We start from the raw sequence: 25,824 nt of genomic DNA, 5'->3' as shown, positions 1-25,824 counted from the left end.
TCCTTTCACACTTCCTGCATAAGTTGTGTATCGGTCGAGAGAGGCCCATGAAAATGAGAGAACAGAAAATGTAACCGAAGATTATGTTAAAGGAAAGAATAGATGAAGTATTTGATCATCTGTATGTGAAGAAACCATTTGAAAGATAAACTCATGTTCTTAAAGATTGCCGATTTAACAACAGAATTTTCTCCAAAAATATTAAATTATGCTGAGAATATTCAACTCAAAAGTTATTGTTCCCAAGAATTAAGGAAAACAAAAAGCCTTAACTCTAGACATCTCACTTGACAGCAGGAGTTTCTTACAGCTTTGCAACTTGTTAACCTTCTCCTTACCGGCAATAGATCGTAAACTAACGATTGACTGGATCGTTAGACCTGGTAACTGGCCGTTTGAAAGGAAGTTATAGACTCATGGAAGTGGCAAAAACCAATTTAACTTAGTTCGGCAGTTTAGTCAAATCCAAGCCTATTTTCAAGAGAGAGAGAGAGAGAGAGAGAGAGAGAGAGAGAGAGAGAGAGAGAGAGAGAGAGATCACATAATTACTAATCTTATAGGGAAACTAGTTTTGAGTGAATGAATTTTATTACTATTAAAAATCACATTATTTTGTAGTCTTGAATAAATGATATGGTTTGTATAGAGCTTGCTGGCACTTGCTCCTCGACTACCATGATCAATAATAATAATAATTTGTCATGGAACATTATTGCACATTGCTTTTTTTCTAATTAATAACCTTGTTAATTTCACATTTGATTTTCTGCATTGTGAAGCTTTTAGCCCTTTCGCCAAATTACGTTCGAGTGTAGCATAACAGAACATTTCTCCTGCATGCTTATTAAGTTAGGTAGTTGATTATTACGGAGTAATATTATTCTGACGGGAATTTAATAAACACATTACAGGAAAATGGATGACCGGTGGACGTTCCAAACCAATTGTTTGCAGAGATTTAAAGTTTTGTCGGCTTTTAAACAAATCTAGTTCGTCAGTTTTGGGATATCAATGTACTTTGTTAATTTTTTAGACAAATGATTTTTGTTGTTGCGATGCAAGTTACTTAACACTAATGCATCGTTTCCTTCATTAGTGGTTATGCGTTATGTTCACAGCAGCGTTATCGAAGTGGAGTGATAGTAACTGTTCTAAGTAAATAAAAAAAAAATAGAAAATGAGCCAGAATAAAATTGTCCTCAGTATCGGTTTTTTCTTAGTTCATTGCGCGGAATGATATCCGAGAACAGAGGCTGGAAAATCTTTATCTCACTGACCTCCATGGACAGAGAAATTTGCCTGTCCTAAATTATTAGCCGTGATTCTATAAATAATATCCCAATGACTGAATACAATGAGCAGTCAGTTCTTGTTAGTTCATGCGAGAATTATCAGCTGATATTCACGAAGACTTATCAGGATGACTATAATTATTGTCTGATGTTGATGAAAAGATCATTCAAACGGGGTACACAAATTTACTCGTGATAATCAATTTTGAGGCATACTTTCCCGATTTGGTTAAATTACACTTACGTAAGAAAAAAAAATTGAAAATACCACCATTTATTATGAAGTTGAAAATTGAATGCCCTTATTTTTTCATACTTAGTTTAAAAGGTGTCATATATCTTCCTCATTTACCTACGCGGCATGATCATTGTGTGTGTGTGTGTGTGTTTTTTTTTTCTTTTTTAATTAAGGCCGCCCCCTCGTGAAAGTACGGGTCCTTGCCCGAAAGCAGAGCCCGGGGTTCAACATCTCGTAAGCCTCTGCCCAACATCGGAGACTTTCAAAGCACGCGTTTCCATCTAGTTTGCATTACAAATTCATATTACTATTTTAGAGTTGTCATTATATCTTTTAGGGTGGTCTTTTACGAAAAACATTTTTTTCCGCGACTCTTAGCATTGCCCCAAAACTGTGATCTCTGAGTATGCATATTCAGTTTTATTCATTTATTTTCTATTTTTTTCGAGTCTTAGTTAAAGTCACATCCTTCAAGATAGCAAATGGGCTTTTGTAGTTCTTTATTAATATCCTATATTGCCTTCGTGTTCATATAAGTACTTGAGTATGAATGTGATATTTTTCCCAATACGTTAGGTATTAGGGAAAGTTTCTTACAAGTGTAATTGATCACCTGCTTCATCTGACTTAATATTGTAGTAGTTCTGACAGTTGAATTGCATGCGTATTCTCAGATTGGTGTACACGTAGAGAAGGATGTGAACTGCGTGCCTATTCGTTGACTGGCTTAAGCACAAAGAAATATTTGAACTGCGTATGTTTCTAGATTGTCTCACACGTAAGAAAGATGTAAACTGCTTGCCTATTCTAAGAATATCTAACCATAAGAAAATAAAATGAGCTGCATGTCTTTTCTGCCGCCTTAGATATAACCTAAATTTACCTGCCCAGAAATTTGTGACACCTCCATTTTATAACGTGTCAAATTAATCAAAGATTTTTAATCCTGGTTCTAATAGCGATAAGATTATGTACGCCTTCATTCTATGTATACAGAAAAAATAGATGTTGCTTAGATTATTCCTTTTTCCAGGAAAATGATGAAACCAGTTCATTCCTGCTAAGGAAGATTCACATAACACTTTTTCATATTTTCTTGAAGCCTTCATGAGAGAAAACAAGTTATGATACTTGGTTCATTTTTATTCGTGAGTAAGTTAGTTATAAGAAACAAATGTTAAAAGGTCACACTGTCTTTCTCCTTTCCATTTTAATTAAGAGATATTTCTTATTTATCACTAAAATTTCTAAAGCACATTGGTTCTCCTCATCTTAGATAGAAAAATATTTTATATTTAAAACTAACTGACATATGAATGTATGTCTGTACAATAGTATTCTGTCTACAAAATCCGAAAAACTAGCTCTTAAAAAATAAATCATTCTTTGAAAATACTTCTTCCTGGAGCTGCTACAAGAATTGAGTGCATATTTCAGTTTCTGCCTTTTTGTCTTAGTAGATAGGCTACATGAAAAGACAAACTTATGAAATAGAAAAAAAGACGCTTTAATACATTTACAAAATGGTAGTTTGTGTGTATGTATATATATATATATATATATATATATATATATATATATATAATATATATATATATATATATATATATATATGTATGTATGTATATATATATACACATATATGTATATATATATATATATATATATATATATATATATATAATATAATATTATATAATATATTTAGATATAGAATATACATACATACGTACATACATACACAAAATCTAGTTCTGCGTGCAAGGACAGAAAATAGAAATGCTTGACGCTCGTTACTTTCACAACTTCAACCGTACGTTTAACTTTACACTTTTGGTGAGGAAGAGAATTTTGCAATATACATTCAAAGTTCTCATTTTCCAGTTGCAACACTTGCTCTCCTGCAGCCATTACAACGTGCGCATTCACTATCGCTCGTTTGTATACGATGAGGAAGATTTTTTTTTTTTCATTCTTTAATTTTTCCATTTTTCTCGTAGTCGGCTTCTTTCCCTAGATGATATATAACTTTATTTCCAGTTCATGAAAAAAGATAAAAAAAAAGTTGCTGAATTTTAAATTTCATATGGAAAACATCCAGTGGAAAATCTTCGTAATTAATCATTTAGGTGCGTAATTATTTCACACAGTACCTAAAATGCTCCATTTTTAGAGTAAGGAGATGTCCAGCCACGCTAGGTAATACTTTCTATAATATTCAGTATAGTATTCACTATTACATCCTATCACTCTCAAGGGAAATGTCCCCGGTCGGATTCTCTGGTGGCTGGGGCAAAGGCTTCATGTTTTGAAGTCATCGTGTTGTTCCTGGGAGAAGGATATCTACATCCATTTATCTAAATATCAAATTAATATATGTATATATATATATATATATATATATATATATTATATATATATATGATACCTACATGTGTGTTTTGTTTTGCCTGTACATTTTTTTCTAACTTTGAATCGCCTGCACTGAATTTTATTGAAAGAAAATTTGCACCGAAGAGAAATGCGAAATTTAATCATATCTGCACATCACAAAAATATTAAAACTATGCAGATGCACTGGTTCTTTTTGAGGCTCATTATAACGCCAGATTCTTTAATGCATAAGATAGAATGTGCATGCAGAAGATTTTATGAACTCAATAGTGATTTTATGTAAAACTTACTGTATTTTTTAAGTAATCAGGACATTCCCAAGTTTACTTGAAGCGCTTTAGAATATGGTAAATAAATAAATAGATATAGTAAATAAATAAATAGATAAATAGACATAATGTATATATGAGAGGATGAGAGAGAGAAGATCCGAAGAATCAACTAGTATGGAAATTTGTTCGTTATAATCGCTTTAGGATATTTACAGGTATAACATATTATCGAGAAGCATTTGAAATTTTTGTGTCTTATTAGTACATGCGAAGGTCATTTAATCACAGTGCCTAAACAGGCGGCGTGCCACTCTTCCAATTTTGTTAAAGGTAAACTTTAAATGCAGAGGGATTCTTGATTGCTCGTTCTGCAGAATCCGCTTGGAATCTGCCAAGGAAAGAAAATATAAAACTCACAGGACTATCAATTTCAATCCCTCTTTCAGGCTTGACTTAACCTGACCTTGCTGTAACCTTCGAATGTCATGCAAAAAGATCCATGCTTCCTTGAAACGTCCTCTTGACCGTGCACTGTTCCTGAGCCTTATACCATAGCGACCTATAAACAAGAAAGATTAATCCAGTTAATCTTATGCTATACTCAGTGTTTGTATTTGCCTCTTATCATGCAGTGCATATGTTCTGTTCTCTACGTGATAAATCATGCAAAGGGTATGCGTAGCTCCTTAAGCCATAAATCATACAACGCGTGTGCACAGTTAATTGCACCATAAATTATACAGTGTATGTGCAGCTCCATACACCATAAATCATACAGTGTGTATGCGCAGCTCCTTACATCATAAATTGTATAAAGTGTATGCGCAATTCCTTATCTATACAGCAACTTTGAAATGTATGTACAGCACTGTACTTCATACAAAAAGAATAGTCAACACCTTACATCATCCAAACTGTCAATATGACACCTTATACCACACAAACAGTAGATACGAAACTTTATATAATCCACGGATGATGTATTGCATCTTATAATAACAAATTACGATACCTCACCCAAGACTGGCTCGCAAATGGTGCTTAATAGTGATGCATCAATATAGAAGCATCTGATGATCACAGAAACAGAGTGCAACACGATCTGATTTTTATTTTGGGGATCAAAATTGCAAAAAGAGGATAGAGGTACGTTTAGACGGGAGGTAATTCACTATTTGAGCTTCGCAACCCTTTGGGAGATTGGAAGGGGAGGGTGGCTGTGAAATGGGGGGGGGGGGGGGGGGTTAGGGGGGCGGAATTGGTTGGACAAAATTAAGGATGCATGGAGGAATAAATGAGGCAGATGTTTTATGAAGTTCTGTAACTGGGTAATGACTGGATTTGGTCAGAGATGAGATGAGACATTTTTTTTCAACTGTCGATGTACCACGTAAATTAGGTGATAAAAGAGATTAGTTAAACTGAATGAATAAGGTTCCGGAAGAGAAGGGGTACAACACGTAAATAGGGTTCATAATAGGCTAGATGAATTAAAGAAGGCGCTCGGAGAGACGCTTAATAAGCGAAGAAAAGGATTATTGAGAAGATGCACTCAATACGTCGGTATAAGAGGAATAAAATGGTAAAAGGCGAAAGATAGACATAAGATGCCATGGAAAAGAAATAAAGGTGCTAGAAAAGACTTTGGATAAAGGTGCCATATGAGCCTGACTGTAAACCGCACAAATTGGCATATGAAACCACCAAAAAAAAAAAAAAAAAAAAAAAAAAATAATAATGAATTGTACTAGAAGGAAGATTAACGGCAGAAATATGCATTTAGAAGTCTATAAAACACAAAAATAAGGTGTTACAAGACATTGTTCCATCTCTAAATAAGGTGTATCAAGAATATGCAGTCTCCGAATCCTTCTCACTGAAGACGAAAGAAAAAAAAATCCGTGGTACAGATTCTTCGTTCACCTAAGGTGTGCCAAGACTTTTTGTTCAGTGTTGTAGAATGGGAACGGGGAGACTGGAAGTATGTGTTTACCGCAGATATTTGCGGATCAATATGAGGTGCAAACTAAAATCCCTAAAATATTGAGAGTTCGCGATTCTAGGCGATCAAGTAAAGGTATTTGGTAGCAAGTGTGAGGAAAATGGCGTTCAGAGAGATGAAAATGTTGAAGATCTGGTCGGAGTGATATTTCATTAGAGGAAATTTCGCAAAGACAGGGAAAAGTAAGACTAATGAATTTCGTGATAAGCATTTATTATTATATATATATATTATAATAATATATATAATATATATTATATATTATAATATATTATATATATATATTATGTATATATATATATTTATTATATATTATATATATATATATAATATATATATATATATATTATATAATGTATATATATGTATATAATATATATTTTATATATATATATAATATTATATATATATGTATTATTAATATGTATATATATATATATATATATAATTTATATATTATAAATATATATTATATATAAATATGTATTATATATATATATAATATATATGTGGCGCATTTGGCGTTTCAATATGAAGTTTTTAAGTTATTTATATCGTTGTTTAGATAAACTTTGATAACCGTATCTTATATTTTAAATGAGCCCTAACTTCAACAAGTCGAATCCATTATATAAAGATCGTTTCATTCCCAAAATGCTTCATGTCTCTCAGAGAGTCAAATGCTAGTTTTTGCTTTGTTTTCGTTGGCTTTTGTGTGGATGCATTTGGCAGGTAATGGATGACATTCATTATAAATCGACTTTTAGAGACGATACACAATGCGAGAACAGCCTTGATTTATCCTGCCGCGTATTACTTTTCCTTTTTTACCCTCTTTTGCTGTTCGATGTAATATAATATGAGGAACACATATCGGATGGCAATTATTTTGTGTCTTTTCCTGATTTTTTTTTTTATTAAGGTTACGCAATATTCCGCATTTCCCCTTTTTTACTGATACTTGAGGAAAGTGAATTATTTCTATTCAAGGGTATTTAAGGAAATTTCCATTCCTTTTACTGATTTTAATCATATTCAATTTTAAGATTTCTGTCCGTATTTCTTGGAATCAGCTCTTCCTCGATAACAGCTGGTATTGAGTGATTGATCGGTTGAATAATACATACATACATAGTACACATTATATAGATAGATATATATGTATGTATGTATGTATGTATGTATGTATGTATATAAACTAACGTTTCATCAACCGAGGTCATAGACAGCGAGCAGCTGGAGTTGTTGGGATTGATTTGGGTATTGAAATACTTGACAGAATACTTTTAACATCCTGTAACTAAGGAGTGTATCACACACACAAGCAATATCCCCCTAGGCTGGGTGTGGCATAGGCAGATGTAAATCAGGAAGGGTAGTAGATATAGATGCATCTGTAGATGAACGTGAGCCAAAATGAATCCTCTTTAACACGCTCGGGCCTTGACTTTTATTATTTACAGACTGACATGACCTGGCAGGGCGTGAGTTCCCTGGCAGTCATGCAGACATAAAAACTAAAAGAGAAAGAGAAAGTGTTTGTGTTCGAGTATATGAGAGAGAGAGAGAGAGAGAGAGAGAGAGAGAGAGAGAGGAGAGAGAGAGAGAGAGAGAGAGCAGAAGAGGCTGGCAAATTGTCAAACACCTCAAGCAACCATGCACAAGGAAATGAACTGCGCTTGAGAAGAACAAAAGAAATAAAAAAAAGACTTCTTAATTCGGCACCAGCAAATGGTTTCCATAAATGAATGGCCATTGTTAAGCTTTCTCGCCACACTCCCATAAGGAAGAGTTGGCTACAATAGCCTTTCTTGGTTCTGTGACAGTTTCTTTATTTATGTGAATTAGGTCCCGAGGAAAATTGCTCGGTAAATTCTCGCTAGATGGTTCGAATTGAAATCATAATGATATTTTTTCCCTCATTCATAATAAGAGTGAATAATTTCTAGGAATTTTGCTTGAATTAAATTTGTAAGGTTTGGTCATTATGGATATTTGTGATCGGTGGGTATCTTTTATTTACAGGTTATAAGTATTCGAATAATGAACCGTGATTCAGGTCATTCGTCAGTTTGGCCAATGTCTGTACTCTGTTAGACTGTACCTTCGACACTAGGTATAGATATAAAGAAATTATCTGTAATTCGATAGACGCTCATTTCAAAAGCTGCGAAATATGGAAAGATAATTAATTCTTATAACCTCTCTTCTTTAGTTTTCTGAATGTAAACGATTTACTACAGTCAAAGGTACTAGAAATCACAATACAGTATATCTCACACCTTGGAAATAATGACACTTGGTAAAGTATTATCTATCATTCAGTTAACTTGAACATTAACTAAATTAATTCTTTAGATTGTTTACTTATTGTGAAAAGTTCTTGAATGAAAAAAAAAAAACAATCGCAACATACAGAAGTTAACAACAAAGATGGTTTCCATCCCGTATTTGCTATTATGCAGGCTAGAAAAAAAGGAGGATTTGTTTTAAAATGTGCAGGCGCATGTTGTTCACGCTGCATTACCACGGACGGCATATCCCGACGCGGCTTCAGGCACAGCCAAAACAGCCTTTGGTCGAAGTTCCCTGCTGCTCCTGCTGCTGCAGCCTTGGAAGTATCCTCTGGAGAGGACATAGAAACTGAAGCCATGAGAAGACAATTTCATGGTTGAAGAGAGAGAAAAAGGGATGGGGGCTTTTTCCCTCTGGTTTTACAGGAAAGTTGTGATCCTGCTGGAAATTCGGACAAAAAACATCGTGCCCGAGAGGTTAACCGGCTGTTTTTATTCGTCTTGTAGATCCTATCGGTTACAGAATTGTGATTTTGCATGGAATTTAATTTTCGTCTAAAAATGGAAGTTTCTGCTTTCTTTTCTTTTTTTTTTTTCTTTTTTTTTTTGTAAAAGGGTAATAATGTTTTTTACACGGACCCATAGAATTTTGTTTATTTTGTTAAACTTTTAATCGGTTTATTTTGCAAACATGGAAAGCTTTCAGACCACGTTTGTTTATAATGTCACATTTTTCACTTAATATCCATGACATGGGAGCATATACTAATATCTGCTCCACAGAGGCATTTGGCGTCGATTAGGACTTCAAATATTTTTATTTGATTTATATACAATAAAGTAGAATCTTTTCCAACACTTAACTAAGGTCCTCAAAATTACGCCTCTTATTGGAGAGCTTACGATGCTTAGTTTTTTTTATAGGTTGTCTGTATAATGATATCAGAAGACATTCCTGTTTAGTACTTTAAAGTAAAGCCTGCCAGACATGTTTTGTGAAGCGCATTATGAATGTTCGTAATGTAGTTAAAGTTTATATTGTATTTGGTTTTTTATTAAAATGCTTTATTATGGGAAGGGTTCTGGCTGTATGTTTTGTATATTTTATTATTATTATTTTTATTATTATTATTATTATTGTTATTATTATTATTATTATTGTTGTTGTTGTTGTTGTTGTCGTTGTTATTTATGTGAATACATCATCTTCCTAAGCCGTAAATAATGAAGCAAAGCTTTTAGCATATGCGACGTCGGTAATGTAATACTGGTCTGGGGCATTCAGGATAATCGATAAGTATGAAATGTACCTAAAATTCTTTCAAGTTTGTAAATATGTAAAGAAGAGTAGATCCATTATTATGTAAATAAAGCGATGAACGCTGCAGCCAAGCAACAAAACCAATGTGCCGCTTTCACGGGAATATAAGGCCGCCCGGTACCTTGGGACGTTGATGACTGTGTATTTGTGCCGTGTCTACTACACCCAGGTGGACCACACGCACCTGAAAAAGACGCTCAAAGATACGAGGTGTGTAGCACTGCGAAGAATGTGATCGTGAGTCGAGATTCACACTTCATAGGAGATCTGTATCTGTAAATGTCGGCGTAGTTTGTTTTCCTGTTTATTTTTCTATCTTTAGAATTTCCATTTTTGTTTATTTTTCCTGTTTGCTGTTATCCTTTTTAGTTCTCGTTTAACAGTAAATCATTATTGTGCGTTGCTGTTCAAGTTACCGCAGCATTCATTGAAATCTTTTAAGATTTATTTTCATCGGTAAAGTATTGTTTATAGATACCTCTTTGAATCTCATTTCCTTCAGTCTCTTTAACCGCTCCCGCTTTCCTTTGGTAATTTCTCAGATGCTTCGAATCGGACGTTTCCATAAACCTGTGCAATTGTGGTGGCGACGTTTGAGACCACCTCAAACAATAAACCTGCCTCGTCCGATCGGCTAGGGACCGCTCTTGAATTTATGGACTGGCTGAAGGGACCTCACTATTTTTAATGCAATGCCACCTCATGCCGCCCCGCTGTTGTGTGCATTGTGCGTGACTTTGTGTGATTGCAAGTGTGTAAATTCCCGCGTAAAAGACTTTGTATATTGTGCGTATAGTGCTAAATTAACCATTGTTTAATTGCATCTAGCGTTACTTGTTATTCACGTTAGTTATTGTTTTTATCTTATTTTCTTTTTTTCTAATAACAAGTCTGTTCTCTAAAATTTATTTATTAGTTCTATTAAACTGTGTTCATAATGAATTATGAATATTTTATTAATAGTAATTATTCTTTTATAGATGGTGATTTTTTATTAAAAGTAATTTTCGTATATTGTGCGTGGTATCCATATCCCATTTCCTCTGTTCTATTTTTCACCCAATCATAATTTTCCTCATTTTTCTCTCTAACCCCCTAAACTTCATTCTTAGCTTTTCCTTTCTCTCTACATTTTATCTCCTAATTCCCGGCAAGGACGATGCTATGCAAGTATCTAAACCCTCCCCCAGACCCTACGTAAGATGGGGTGGTGTGGGGAGAGGCGTGAGGTGGGGCGGGAGGCGGTATAGTCGTCAGCCTTGTTCCTCCTTGAGTGCAAAGCGATCACCATCTACCCCATCAGGAAGACGCGTTTCTCACTGTTAAGAAAAAGAGAAGAAAAGACGAGAACTCTTAATGATAAGCATATTTATAAGCGTTGCTTTTTGGCTTGCGGCCCGTTTAGAAGCCATTCCATTCGGAGGTTTCATTGGCGCTCTTTTCATTTGTTTCTTTCTCTCGTTTATTATTATTTTGTTATTTGCTTCTAGGTAAATGTAATTGGTGATGAACGTCGGCACTGTCTTTTGGGACAGCTTAAAGGTGATTTTATTAATTACTAAGCGATCAGTTTATTCGTTGGTGGAATTGATAATGTTAATTTTTTATACCATATTAATTTTAACTCCTTAATTACTTCGATCACTATTACGTTTCATATACGCTTCTGGATTATGTAATCATGTAGCAGTTCACCATATTTTTTTCTTTGCATTTCGTTTTTTGTTTTATTTATTCTCTTGTTACATCATCAGATATAAAACTCCGCAAGTTCTTAGATTTCCCCTTGTATTTTGGAGAGAGCTTGTCCATAGAGAACTTGGCTTTTCCTTTATCAGAGCGTCTGTGTGGGATCCTTATTTAACGCTTATGGGCTGTGTTTATTCATTTTATCTCCTCGCTGCTATATTACTTGGCACGGACAGTCGAACTTTGTTGCGAATTCGTGGCTTGTTTCTATCTCTCCTTCGCTTAAAAGCCATTTGTGTTATTCGCTTGTTTGACTCTAGATTAATTTGTTTACTCTCGTCTGCTTATTTATTCCCTTCCTCGTGATGCAACACACCTAACTCCACTTCCCCACCCTCCCCCCAATCCCCATAATCGTCTGCCTTTTGTTGTATTTTATGGATCTTGAAATGGATGCCATCGCGTTCCTCGGCGTAATTGCTTTGAAAACAGGTTGCTTGTATGGTCTTCGTTACAATGCAGATGTCATTTGTTTTATGAGCTTTGTCATCGGGCGAGAAGCCACTTTCGTCGGAGGGAATGAACGGTGCTCCTGGTTCGTCAGTGCAGCGCGGAAGTGATGCTTTTAGTGCAGTTCTTGGCGGTGGCGTTCGTTTAATAAGGATCGTTGCGTTCATATAGCAGATGATGGTGGCGGCGTTCTTGTAGCAAAAAAATGTAGCGTTCTTTTAGCAAAGTGACGGTGGCGCTCCCATAGCAAATGACGGTATCGTTCATTTGCATTAAGCATGATACCATATATTGTAAAATATAACTGTTGCGCTTACAGTATGCATGATAGCATTTTAATCAAATAGAAAAGGTTGGTGTCGTTCATTTTGCTTACAATAGCCTTCCATAAAGCAAATGATGGTGGCGTTCATATTGCATATGATATGAGGTGTTCATACGGTGCATGGCAATGAATTCGTTAAGTAAATGACGCTAGGGTTCAATGAACATTTGACGGTTGTGTTCAGCTACAGTATAAGATGATGATAGTGTTCATTTCGTCAATGACGGTGGTGTTCATGTAGAAGATGACGGCTACGTTCGTGTAAGCGTTGACGGCAGCGTTCATATGATACATGACGGATGTGTTCACATCGAGGTTGATGGCTGCACACTGGGTAATAATGAGCGTATCGCGTTTCAGTGTTCTTAACGCCTTATTTGAATATCAAGTTAAGTGTTGAAATGCTCTTTCATTGCTGAGGAAAGGAACGATGTGAGGGATAGGTTGAGGAACCAGATGTACAGAGCATTGTCTGATGCTTTTAAGGATAATTTGTAGGAGGAACGCACAGTCTGTGATTAGATAACAGTAGATCGTTTCATCGTATAGACTACATAATTTTAAGTGTTTACATGTTTATTCATATTAACGTATCTTTGCGTAAATTATGCAAATGAAAAAAATATAAGTACATTAATGTAATAATATGCATGTATACAAAACAAATTCTATATGTATATATATATAATATATATATATATATATATATATATATATATGTGTGTGTGTGTGTGTGTGTGGTGTGTGTGTGTGTGTGTGTCGTGTATGTGTGTGTGTATGTGTGTGTACAAACATACAAACTACTCATATATGTTACGTATATATAAATATTCTCAATTATTCAGTAGTTCGTTCATCATATGTATATATATATATATATATATTTATAATAAAAATATATTATATATGTATATATATATATATATATATATAATACATATATATTATATATATATATATATATATATATATACATATGATGAACGACTTAACTGAATAATTGTGAGAATATTTATATATACGTACATATATGAGTGTGTATATGTATATATATATATATATATATATATATATATATATTACATCTATATATATATATATATATATATATAATACATATAGTATATATAATATATATATATATATATATATATATATATATATATATATTGAATATGTGTGAGAGCATTAATCTTCAAGCTGTGTAGACATTTCTGTACAGAAATAGCAGCTGACATCAGTATCTTCTTTGTGAGGTCCGTTATAAAATTTCTGTGCATGTTTTGCTATGTTTATATTCCTTGTGTCTCTTGGAAAGAAAATAGTTAATGTCCTTAACTGTAAAATCTTTCTTGGCAGTTTCCTTTGAGTTGTTGCCGGTTTGTTATATTGTTATTTTTATTGTTATTACTTTGTTTTAGTAGTGAGATGATTTTCCCCAGAATTATGATTCCAGTTAGTTTTGATGTAGTTGATGAAGTCTCTGCAAGAAAATAATCTCCATATTAACAACTATCACCTTAAATTCTAATACACAGCAAAGAGAATCTTGTCATTTGTGTCTAATGCCCATTTTCTTTTTATTCCACAGCTCTACCGCACAGTAGAAAAGATGTGGGGAGGTGGGGGAGGAGGAGGACTACCTGGAAGTGGAGGAGGACCTTTACCAGGATCTGTTGGAGGAGGGGGTGGAGGAGGAGGGGGAGGTGGAGGTGGAGGAGGAGGAGGGCCTTTAGGCTTAGGCTCCGAACCTCCACCTCACTCGACACCTGTCAACGACGACATAGAAATGAAGAAACCGACGCCATCCAATACGCCCCCTCTTCCTCCTGCGTCGGTAGCCGCTGCATCTCAGGCCGTGGCAGCGATGGCAGCTGCCGTTTCCTCCGCGGCGGCGGCTATGTCGTCCTCGTCAGGTTTAACGTCAGCGACCCCGCACACGCCTCCGTCTGCAGCCGCGCCTATGGACACGACCTCGCACTTACCAGCTATGCTCTCCCACCTCACTCAAGGGTTGAGTAACAGCTCTAGTCTTCATAGGGAATCGCTGGCTGCCGCGCCTCCGCATCACTCACAGCCGCCCACACACCACCCCCAGCCTCCGCACTCGCCCTCGCCCATCCACACGCCCAACCAAGAAGTGCAGAAGATGGTAAGTAGAACAGATTGCTTTAAGTTGCCTTCTCTGACCATAAAGTGAAAACAAAGGTTATCTCACTTTTACTAACTCCAGTAAGGTTTAGTTCCTGTTTGTATCACTGGCGTCTGAAGGTTATCATTGAAAGCCTCTTAAATTACCCTCTTGGTTGATGTTAAATTTGTTCCGCCCAGTCATTCACTTTCATTTTACCCCATAGCTTAAATCTCTCCGTGGGATAAGTTGGTGTTTTCACTGCCAGTGAGCAGAGATACTCTTTTGCATGTATTATGAAGCTCGCGTGTGGTCTCATATTTTTGACTATGCAAGGTTTGGTGGATATTCTTGAGGTCTTCCTCCAGTTATCTCCACGATGATATCTTTGTATCTCGACACCCGAACGAGTTGCTGCCACCAGATAACTTTTGCTTACTCGTCTAGGTTCTCAATATGTTTTGTTGGCTCACACACTTTAGAGCTGGTCTTTTATTCCACATATTTCAGGGAGAGACTTCGAGATGTTTTTACCTCCAAGAAGAAGTGTCTTCAAATTCTGTCTTAAATAACTGCCTCCCTCAGGAGATTTAAGAGCCCACTTGGCATTGTTTACTCTTGGGTATTTTGTGAAACAGCGAAAAAGTACCAAGTACTGACAGAATTCTCTTTGACGGCATCTCCCGTCATTTGAGCATCCGTGTACATCTCCGGGCGATCAGCATCGGTTTCCTATCTCGGTGGGGGTTCGTGTTCTTCATGGCGCCTTGGGTGAAAAGGCTGTTGTTGAATCGGATTTATGTCTATGAAGAGGAGTTTCATCTGTATGATGACAACGTATTTGTTCTTTAAATCAGTTAGCCATCGTATTTCAGTTACTTCATTAAATGACGTTTGCATTTTAGCCTTTCATTTAAAAAACTGTTCTTTAATAGTTTTGCAAACTTGCGATCATTCTCAGTCCGAAATTTTAACCTGTGGTTTTGAGTCAATTTCGAGTTCTTGATACTGAACAAATAATTTCTCATCTTATTCTCGACAAGGAATTTAAAAGCACACTTGTAAGGACTATTTATCTCTTCTTACTCTTTTTGCTGGCCTTTTATATTCTCCCTTGTAAGATATTCTGGGTGATGTAAATGACACGGCAGCACTAATTCTGTAGAGGTCTCTTCTATATTTACACTCCTGCACATTTCCCCAACAGGTGATTTATAGATGCAGATAAATTTCCCAATGCAAGTCTCCTCTCCTGACAGATTGAGGAGGCGATGCATCAAGATAAAAAAGAAAAAAAAAGGGTAGAGATAGAAGATGGGTGTTAGAAGTTCTCTTAAATATAAATTACTGCCAAGATATCTCTTGTTATTTTCATCTTGATTTTAAGGGATTCTTTCACAGAAATTGCTTGCTAACTCGAAGCCATTTGGGCTCCCATTAATTTTCTTTTAGTTCCGTCTAACAATGAGACACCTTTTTCATATACTTAGGTACATTTAAGGTTGTCAGGTGCCCTTCGAAATTCAGTCCTCCTATATTTGTGTATGTACATATGCATATGCATGTGAATGATGATAGTATATATATATATATATATATATATATATATATATATATATATATATATATATATATATATATATATATATTATAATTATGTAGATGTGTTTAATGCAACTCATTTCTTAGGCTTTCTCTTCTATTTTTTTTATAAGCCATACAATTGCTCTAGAACTGAAATATATCTAGATATAGTCCCTGGACAACAAGTCTCCCTATTGTGCTCTCCTAGTCAATCAATTCTTGGCACGTTACTGGTTTTCCAAGATTCCTGGAACGACTATTTTTTTTTCTAAAGGATCCATATGCCTTGTCTATGAGGGACCAGGGGAGAGAGGGGTTGATGGTAGGGGGATGTCTGGGAAAGGGGAAGTTTAGGGGTTGCTTGCTGAGAGAGAGAGAGAGAGAGAGAGAGTGAGAGAGAGCTTGGAAAGGGGGTTAGCACCCTCCTGCTGTTTTTATCCAGGTGTATCTCTGCAAAGGCTTTCAAAATGCCTCTCTGCGTATTTTTGTAATTGTGTCAGTTACCGGCAATTTCAAACTCGATTCTGGAATGAAATTTTTTTTATATCACTCTTGCTCTCCATTTTCTTCTTTATTTCTCCATTCTTCTTTTTATTTTCTTTTTTTTTTAATTTTAAGCTGTCGTTTTCCCCGGTCAGGCGTCCACCACCACCCCCATAGCACAGCCTTCATTTTTGGAGCAAACTTGTGTGTGTGCATGTGTATGTGTCTGTCTGTCTCAGTGTGTCTGTGTATGTGTGTTTGCGAGTGTGTGTGTGCGTGTGTCTGTCTTTTCTTTTGCAACCCCTTTTAGGACTTTTATCCCCCATTTCCTTTTACCTCTTGCCAGTGTGCTAGAGCTTGTTTCCCCCTCTCCGCATTTTCTTCTCTTCTCCATCACCTCCGGTGTTCGCACTATTTTTCTTATGCTTCTCCCTGTTTCATTCGCCATCTATTGTGTCTCTATATTGTTATTCTTTTCTGTGATTCCTCCCCTGCTTTTTTTCTATCCTCTCCTTTCACTCTCCCTTTTTCCATTAATTCTCCCACTTACATCTCCCCTTTTTGGCTTGCCTCCTGTGTTTTAATCGGCAATATCCACTTGCAAGCCTCCTGTCTCTCTCTCTCTCTCTCTCTCTCTCTCTCTCTCTCTCTCTCTCTCTCTCTCTCCCGCTCTCCCTCTCTTCACAAAGGCCTTTACCCCTCGTTTCATTTTCCTTCTCAATTTTCATGTTCCATATTTTCTTATTTTGTTGCAGCGATTAAAGAAAAAATGGAAAAAGGAATTCAGCAAAGGTTGCCCGAATTGCAATAAAACGATTATGGTGGGGTAGACCTTTTTTTCTTTCTTTTCTTTTCTTTTCTTTTCTTTTCTCTCTCTCTCTCTCTCTCTCTCTCTCTCTCTCTCTCTCTCTCTCTCTCTGCATCTTTAATTTTGGGTCTGATCATTGCCGTTGATTTCTTCTTTATTATTGGCTCCTCGTGTTCCTTTCGAAAAACTGGCTCGAATGAATCTGTTCTTGGGCTCACTTCCCCTTAATTTCTCTTGGTGGTGGTGTTATGGCGAAAGGGCAATGATAATACTAGTTTCTATGATAGCAGGATTCATAATAACTCCAATTAACTTGATGACAGATGATTAAAAACGTAATACAGACTACAGTATTGTCAATAATTATGACTTTGTTATTAGTGATGTTTTTGACGTTGTTATGAGTGATGTTTTTGATTTAAGATAAGTGTCATATATCAGCAGTTGCACTAAATGGCATTTATTGGTCGATCTTACTATTTTTATAGAGCATTAAGGTGAGACAAGACGTTATAACGCATACCGTGCATTTTCGTAAGGGTATTTGCGTGTTCACCCAAGGGCAAGATTTTTAGGGTCAAGAGGGGCAGTGGATGGATGGGGGTAGCGGAAAGGGGGAGAGGGGGTTGTTTCGGTCAGCGACAGCGCTCGAAGCATTCCTGTAGTCAAGCAGAGTGAGGTATCGCTAGCGCGAAATATCTTTTCGGGGATAAGCGGTTGGATGATTTGCAAGAGCGAGGCTTATTTATTGGCTGTAGCAGCTGAGGTAGACTCTTAAGGACCTTTGTTTTGCTGTTTTCTTGAAATCTCGTTTGGATGCCTATTCTCATCTAGAGGCTTTCCTGAGAGATTTTCTCTGTTACTCTTGTTGGAAGATCGCTAGAATGTTATCCTGTTGATTGAATTCATTTAGAATTGGAGAGACAAATTTTTTTACCCCCTAACTAATAGAAGGTAGATCGGGAGACGTGAGGTTATGTCTGCAGATTGATCGAACGAATTTCTGATCGTGAATTCATAATGGAAAATTTATTGAAGTCTTAGTTTGCCGGCCATCCCCATTCAAATCGAAATTTATATTTAAGTGAGTTAGTGTATAAGCTCACTCATTTTAATTCACGTCTTCTATTTTGTATTGGTAAGGATAAAAGGCGTTTACTGGACATTTATTCGTATCTATGAACTGACCAGGCTTAACAAACTTGATTTGAAATAAACTTTTGTAAAGGGTCTATAACTTCAGGTTTTACGTCAAAACGATATCATAACCATTTTTGTTTTCATCTCAGTTGACTAAGGCATGAAGACTTTTTGGGCATAAAATTAGCCAGTCTTGTTTGGGACAGGGATTTTATTAGGTTGATATGCTTAGTATTCAGCAGAATTATTCGGAGTGTTTTGTTTACTCGTTATTTGAAATGATGTAACTAACTGAAGGGGGTGGGGAAGAGGCTCATTTTTATTTCCTTTTAGTAATCATAGGCTTAGATCTCGTGGTTTTACCCGCGATGCTGAATATTATTAAGTCGAATTAAATACAGCACCGGGACAAGAAAGAGTAAGCCCTCACCACAATTGCAAAGGCCATTGTTTTTTTCCATTGAAATGATAATTACGATGGTAATGATCGGGATTATCATGGACTTACGAAATGTCAGCAAATCGTACAAACGACCCGCTTAATGAGAATCTATTATGACTTGTTATAAAACCTCGATAATTATCAGATTTCAGTATCATTAGAGTTTGTAAAAGACCGTTTTACTCTCTGAGATGTATAATGCCTTAATGAATTTGAGTGGTGCTGGGTAGGAATGGGTCCGGGGAACGGTTAGGAAGAAGAAGAAAAAAAGGAGCGTTGTATTGCAAATTAACAATCCTGTTCTTGCGACGGTACCTTTGAAGTTTTCTTTTGTGATGCTTTTGACGTCGCCATTCTGTTTCGATGAAGCCTTTTTTTTATATTTTTTTTATTCTTTTATTAATATCTGTCTTCTCTTGTTGTGTTTATTAATTTTATTTGAGCAGTGTTTTTCATCTTATATATATCGGAAATCTCACTGCGTTTGAACTTGAGACTTGTCTCTTTTTGTTGGTAGATACTCTAGCCTAAGCTTCATTCTAGTCGGTGGAGAAAGTCCGCCATTCCCCTTGCCCCCCCCCCCCCTCTCTCTCTCTCTCTCTCTCTCTCTCTCTCTCTCTTCTCTCTCTCTCTCTCTCTCTCTCTCTGTTTCGCCCTCCTTTCAGTCTCTGTGCTCAGGTGTCTGCTTGCAAGCAAGAACAAGTTCTTGCATTATTTTTTTTTGCAGTTGCCTTTCTTTCTATATTCAGCTCAGGTTTTTCACTCATCTCTGAATAGTTATCTGCTTGGTCTTGCCTTTCTACTTTCTCTCCTTATCGAGCTTTGTTTGCTTGTTACATTAGCATTACTTTAATGCCAATGACGATTTCTTGTTATGGTAAAATGTTGGATGTGTTCATTGGTTGCTGTGTTTATTCTGAAATGCTAGATTTATTCACTTGTTAAATTAGCAGCGATACAATGTTAGATATTTTTCATTGGTCACATTTGCAGTTCTGCACTCAAGCAATGTTGCAATGGAAATACGTCCACTTTTGCAATTCCAAATAAAATCTGGTCTCTTATTCTGTTTGATTTATGCAATATCAGTGGGAAGGTGCCTTCAGCAGTTTTGCTTAAAGTATAAAAATGAACCTGGCTGGTTAACGATAACGATGACTGGTAAGAATGAAAATTGCTTTATTGCTGTGAATATTTTATTATTCGTATTGCTTTTTCACCTCATAATTTCCCTCTTCATACACTTACTCTTCATGAACAAAAGTACTCAAAAAATGAGTCATAATTTACAAATCTTTAAAGATGTTGATACATCCTTATTTTACTTTTTTCAAACTTCAAATGGATATCCTTATTGTTGCTGCAACTGTTGCTGCTGCTGCTGCTGCTTCTTTGAGGTTTCTGCAGCATAATAGCAGTCTTGTTTCTGAGACCGGTCCGTAAGGGGAAATAGATCGAATTTTGTGAGGCTGAGCTCAGGTGGCAACTTTTGCGAGGTATGGGCTTGGGACGACAGGCTGCGAATAAGAAATGACGGGCATTTTGAGAGAGCGTCGGGACAATAGTCGTCCAAGAGCCAGGAATCGTAATCCTATTTTGTCAGGAGTTTCCCCATTTCTGCCTCGTCGAATTCCAGAGCAAACGATGAGGACATATCAACCACCGGTTTTTAGCCTTACTTCCCAAAACAGAGCACTAACCTTTGGAACGCCAATAGGCCGCCATACTGCGGAAACCAAAACAATGGAAGAGAGAGATAGAGATATATAGCGCGGAGCCGCCATAGTTTTAGCCAGAAAAATCCCCGAATATTTCTTTCTGCCTGTTGGGGCCACACGGCTGTAAGTGAGAGAGGGAGTGAGTGAAGTCAGAAACATCTATATATACAGGCTATTCTAACCCCCTCTTTGATTGGGAAATATTCGAAATAACTTGAACTGCCCCTTTTTGACTTTTTACATTTTGCTTCCTCCTTTTTTTTTTCTTTCTTTTTTTCTTTTTACCTAGTGTGTTGCTAACCTTTTTCTTTCAAAATCCCGTTTTCGGGATGGATATACAAACGTTTTGTAAGGTTTGTCTTTAATCGTTTTCCGCCGTCGAAAGTCGTCGCTTTTTGAGGAAAGAGAAACAACTTCTTGACGTCATTCATATTTCCGCGCCGAGATCTTCACCTATTGGTCATTCTATGAAACGGCTGGCTGGCGGCCCTACCAGTATGTGTGTTTGTGCGTGTGTGCGTGTGTGTGTGTGTGTGTGTGTGTGAGTGCAAGTGCGTGCATGTTTCGGTGGCGAAGCTCGCCAGTAGAACACCGGGCTTGCATTTTTGATTCCGCCATGCCTCCAACCAGTCGACCCGGCTACGAATGGGTATTTGTGTTTCTGTATGTATTATACTCTAGATTCTTATAATGTCCCTATAAAGACGCTTTCAATATTCCCCTTGTATTTCCTGTTCGTGCATCATACATGGCAAATGAATTTGCATCAGTTATAAAGCAAATTGTAAAGTAAATGTCAATAGTAGTTGGGCTTCATTGGCTTAAACAGAACAAGAATCCGCTGCTCGCATCCGGATAGTCATTCTGAACAGCAATACTACAATGGAGGATTGTAAACATGCAAGGGGAAGAATGAGAGAGATTTGAGACGGGGAGAACGTCTAGGACACACGTGATTGAAGACAGAAGGGGGTGGGGGGTTAAAGGACCCATTTCCGTCGCCAAACTCAAAAAGTATTTGCCGGTATGAATAAACAAAGTTGAGCAAACAAACCCCCCTCGTAAACAAAATCAAACCGTGTCCTGTGTCCCCGTCTGACTGAATGAAATCTTGGTATTAACTCGTCTAAATAAAGTCATTTTCTGAGGGACCAAGGAGAGGGCGGGACGGCTGCCGCAATTGGGGGAAAGCAATAGCGGAAGGGGGCGGAGGTTGGACATATGGTTTAGTTCGACTTTTGCCTCTCCTCCCCGTCAATCATCGCATGCAAACAAATGCGGTTTGTGCATTTTGCATGCCGTGATTAATGCACTTTTCGCATTGTCGAGAACGAGATTGGTGAGTTCATTATGCTGCGCTCCCTCGTATTATCTTTGGATTGATTATGTCATGGCAAGGTTTTAAGTGGGTATGATGCCATTGTCTCCAAGGGGTCGTAGAGGCGGTTGTAGTTGATGTTGTGCCGTTTGCCATGTTGTATAATCCTTCAGTTAGTAGGAAATTATCGGGAGATCATCTTGGGAAAGTGTTTTGCGGTTGAATTCTATATATTCTGAGAATAAGAGCTCCGGTTTTCAATTGACCTCTCGACTTCGAAAGTCAAAGTAAAGTTTAAGAAAGATCATTATTTAGCAAACGGTGTAATTTAATCAAAACACAAACGAATAGAAACTAGGGACTAGCAGATAAGTCTGTGTTCAATATAGGTACCATCAAGTAGAGATCGAAGTTTATGTATTGCTGTGTTCCCCGAATTAACTAATAATCGTAATGACGACAAAATTGATGTTGGCACACATTAATAAGAAAAAAATTGTTTTATACAGAGTAATTTCCCTACCCCTTGTATAATTTTGGTAATCATTTTTCATATTATTATTGCAATTTATTATCACGTATTTGTTATTGATTTGACCTATCGATGTAAAATGATAAAGCATAAAAAAAATCTCTGCGCCAAGTTTTGCACGGAAATATAACGTTACGGTAAATCAATAGAACCTGTTATTGTTTCGTGTTTTTGTTTTATGTGTAACCGTGTAAATACAGCAACAAAAGAGACTGGTTTCGTTGAAGTGATGAAATCATTAACTATTAAATAAAGCTTAATTGTGGCAAATATGTTACTCGGTGGTTTGTTGTTCGCATTTCTCTCTTTCTTCTCTCTTCTCTCTCACTCATCTCTCCTTCTCCTTCTCCTCTCTCTCTCTCTCTCTTTATTTTTATCTGCATATAGATAATATATATATATATATATATATATTATATATATATATATATATATATATATATATATATATATATTCTTTATACTTCAGGCATAACCAAGTATTAATTCTTATTATTAAAAAACAGATCTTGCCATAGAGTTTAGAGAATTCGTGTGCTTTTATTTAATGCCAACCCTACAATAACACGACGAAATTCAATTTGGTCCGGACAATTTATGAAAAAAAAGTCTTCATTGTTTACAGTAAAAGAGATTTTCTCCTTATTAGTGCAATAATAAGTTCTTGGGCACCTCTGTAAATATTAGCTGTATAAGTTCCATTTTGGATGATTGTTAATACGTAGCTAATCCTTACAAATCCCGTTGGGCTGAATATTATAAGCTAATCCTTACCAAATATTCAGCTACATTCGTTTCTTTCTTTTTTTTATGTGTGTTAGTTCACGTGTGGAAGTTCTGTTCCGTCGAAGCCTGCTAAGCAGGTTTATGACCTCTTAGGTTGTTCACGAAAACTAGTTCATTACTGGTAATAATGATAATATTAAATAGATGAAGGAATAAATAAAGAATGGTCAAGAACGAAAGAAATTTCGCTTCTCTATTGGTCGTGAAACCTGTTTCCAGTTTCTTGTAATGCACCAATTGATTATGAGACTTCTAAATTACTGACGACTCTTGCAGTCCTTGTACAACTACTTGAAGGAACCAGATTTGGTGTGTGTTTTGTGGGGTGGGGGGTGGGAGGACGGGGGCGATGCTGTTGGAAATACAAGTCATGGAGACAGATCAAAGAATCGGTTAATCCACACCTTTCCTGCTTTGCAGACCACCTGCAGTTTTCTCTTTGTTTGTTTTGTTCCCGTAGTTTACAGTCGTATTTTCTTTGTTTTTTTTAGCTTGATTGTATTTTTAACCTATCTTTGTCTGAGAAAATATTCATACAACAAAATACTAGCACTGATAGCCTCTTTATTTCTCCTTTTTGTTATTTTTTTTTATTTATTTCATGTTTTTTTTTTCTTCTTGTAGTAGAAATGCTTCCTACGTCGTAATTTTACCTGCAGTTGTTTGAATGTCCTTGTTGTGTTTGTTGTTTGTCTCTCTTTGTCTGGCATCGTCGGTTTTTTTCGGTCTTGGGGGCTTTGGCAGAAGGAGCCAGGTCATTTAACAGGAATCATCGCTGTGTGCTTTTTAATTGTGAATATTTTCAATGTTACGGTTAATTCGCCAGTATATATATACGTATACATACGTATGTTCACAAATATACTTATAATGTATATATGTAATTATTTATTATTTACAGTAAGTATGCAAAACTGTAGTTCTTAATTTGATTGCTGCACTAAAAATACATCAGCATGGTATCAAATGCCTCTGATGATATGGAGAAAGCCATGCACTGTTCTCTAATTAAGACATTTAAATTGCTGTAAGTAGTCTGCTTAGTCACGATATATTTACGGCAGCAGTTGTTAAGGGTTGGGCAGGTAGTTTACGCCTCCGGTGAAATGGAGTAGGAATTCCCTGCTTGCTGCCACGCGCCCCTCCGCTGACGGCGAGACATTTTTCGCGTGATTTTCGCATCTTGCATTCAGTCAGTGATACACTGTTACTAACCAGGCCAAAATGTCCTCGCTGGACTCATATCGCATTTTGTTGCTGCGCCTTCCTTGCCTTTTCTTTCCCCTACAAGTTTCGGTTTGTGTGTTTTAAGGGGCCGCACTTCATTTATCTTTGTATTTTGACATTCATTTTGTTGTAGAATGCCCACATATTATCATAATAATGGACGTTATTACAGTAATTTTACCATCTTGCTATATTCGTAATTAGCGACCAATGATGCCCGGTTTTTTCGTTTTTACAATTTTCATGTTATTTTCTGCGTGGTCGCCCTGCCTAGCTTAAGCCCGGTCAGAGACACGCCACGTTTGTTCTAGCAGTAAGCAAACAGTGGTATAATCTAGTCCAGAATCCCGTCTTGTCTACGAGCACAAGCTGCGCACTTAAAAGAAAAGAAGAAGGAAGAAGTAGAAGACGAAGGCGCTTAGGTCACATTGACCCGTGCTTTGCTACTCTCACAATGTGCATTGCACATTGCTGGGCAAGGCAAGAGGGTAAAATGACTCTGAGCTTCGACGAAATCACATTCCTGATCAACAAAGAGACAAACGCAAGGACTGGGACTGAGAGGAGGAAGCGATCATTTCCAATGGACGAAAGTTTTGAGGAACATTTTATTGTGCTTGTAAGTTATAGGAGAAACATTATTTTGTGAGAGTGAAAGAGAGAAAGGGACGATAGTTTTTTGTGATACGTATTTAGATATTTTCCTTCCCACTTTAGATTTTCAGGTGCATTTGGATGACGAGGGAATCAAGACGCCATATTTTGCTGTGCTTCTGAAGCGTTAAGAAGTTATTTAACGATTTCTCTCTCTCTCTCTCTCTCTCTCTCTCTCTCTCTCTCTCTCTCTCTCTCTCTCTCTCATATTTTTACTTATGAAATCTGCTTAAGAAAAGGAAAGCATTCATACGTATTACTTCATTCTTGTCATTTTCTATAATTTTATTATTATTATTATTATTATTATTATTATTATTATTATTATTATTATTATTATTATTATTATTGAAAGATATTGCTGCATCAGCTGCATTCACTTGTAAATAGTTTTCTTCTATTTCTAATAATAGCTTTTTCTCTGCTATTACAACTGGCGAGTATTGCGCCGATATTACTTATCAGGAGCAGTCAATTCCCAGGGATAATTGTCACAAATTTATTTATTTGTTACAGTAAATGAACAAATAGGTCAAAATAAGAGTTAATTATATTGGCCACGTTTCTCTCGGTATCATCCGAGTATGATCACGGCAGTGGATCGGAGCAGACTGTTGTTGCTGTCAGGATCTACTCAATATATCCTGACAGCAACAACAGTCTG

The 25,824-nt window shown here is 36.5% G+C and overlaps 1 protein-coding gene across 10 annotated transcripts in view; it reads left to right on the top strand.

Annotated features, from left to right (window-relative positions):
• The window catches only part of LOC135200070 (protein glass-like), a 1,678,662-nt gene that overhangs the window by 963,261 nt on the left and 689,577 nt on the right, over positions 1–25,824 (top strand). For all 10 annotated transcript variants that reach the window (XM_064228352.1, XM_064228351.1, XM_064228350.1 and 7 more), the window contains one exon: positions 13,929–14,489. In XM_064228352.1, coding sequence (XP_064084422.1) covers positions 13,950–14,489 — 540 coding nt within the window. In that variant the 5' untranslated portion in view covers positions 13,929–13,949. The remainder of the gene's footprint in view (positions 1–13,928; positions 14,490–25,824) is intronic.

The sequence above is a fragment of the Macrobrachium nipponense genome, chromosome 26 (genome assembly GCF_015104395.2).
Source record: "Macrobrachium nipponense isolate FS-2020 chromosome 26, ASM1510439v2, whole genome shotgun sequence".
NCBI lineage: Eukaryota > Metazoa > Arthropoda > Malacostraca > Decapoda > Palaemonidae > Macrobrachium > Macrobrachium nipponense.
Note: the sequence above shows the minus strand (reverse complement) of the source record. Positions and strands in the feature narration are given on the sequence as shown.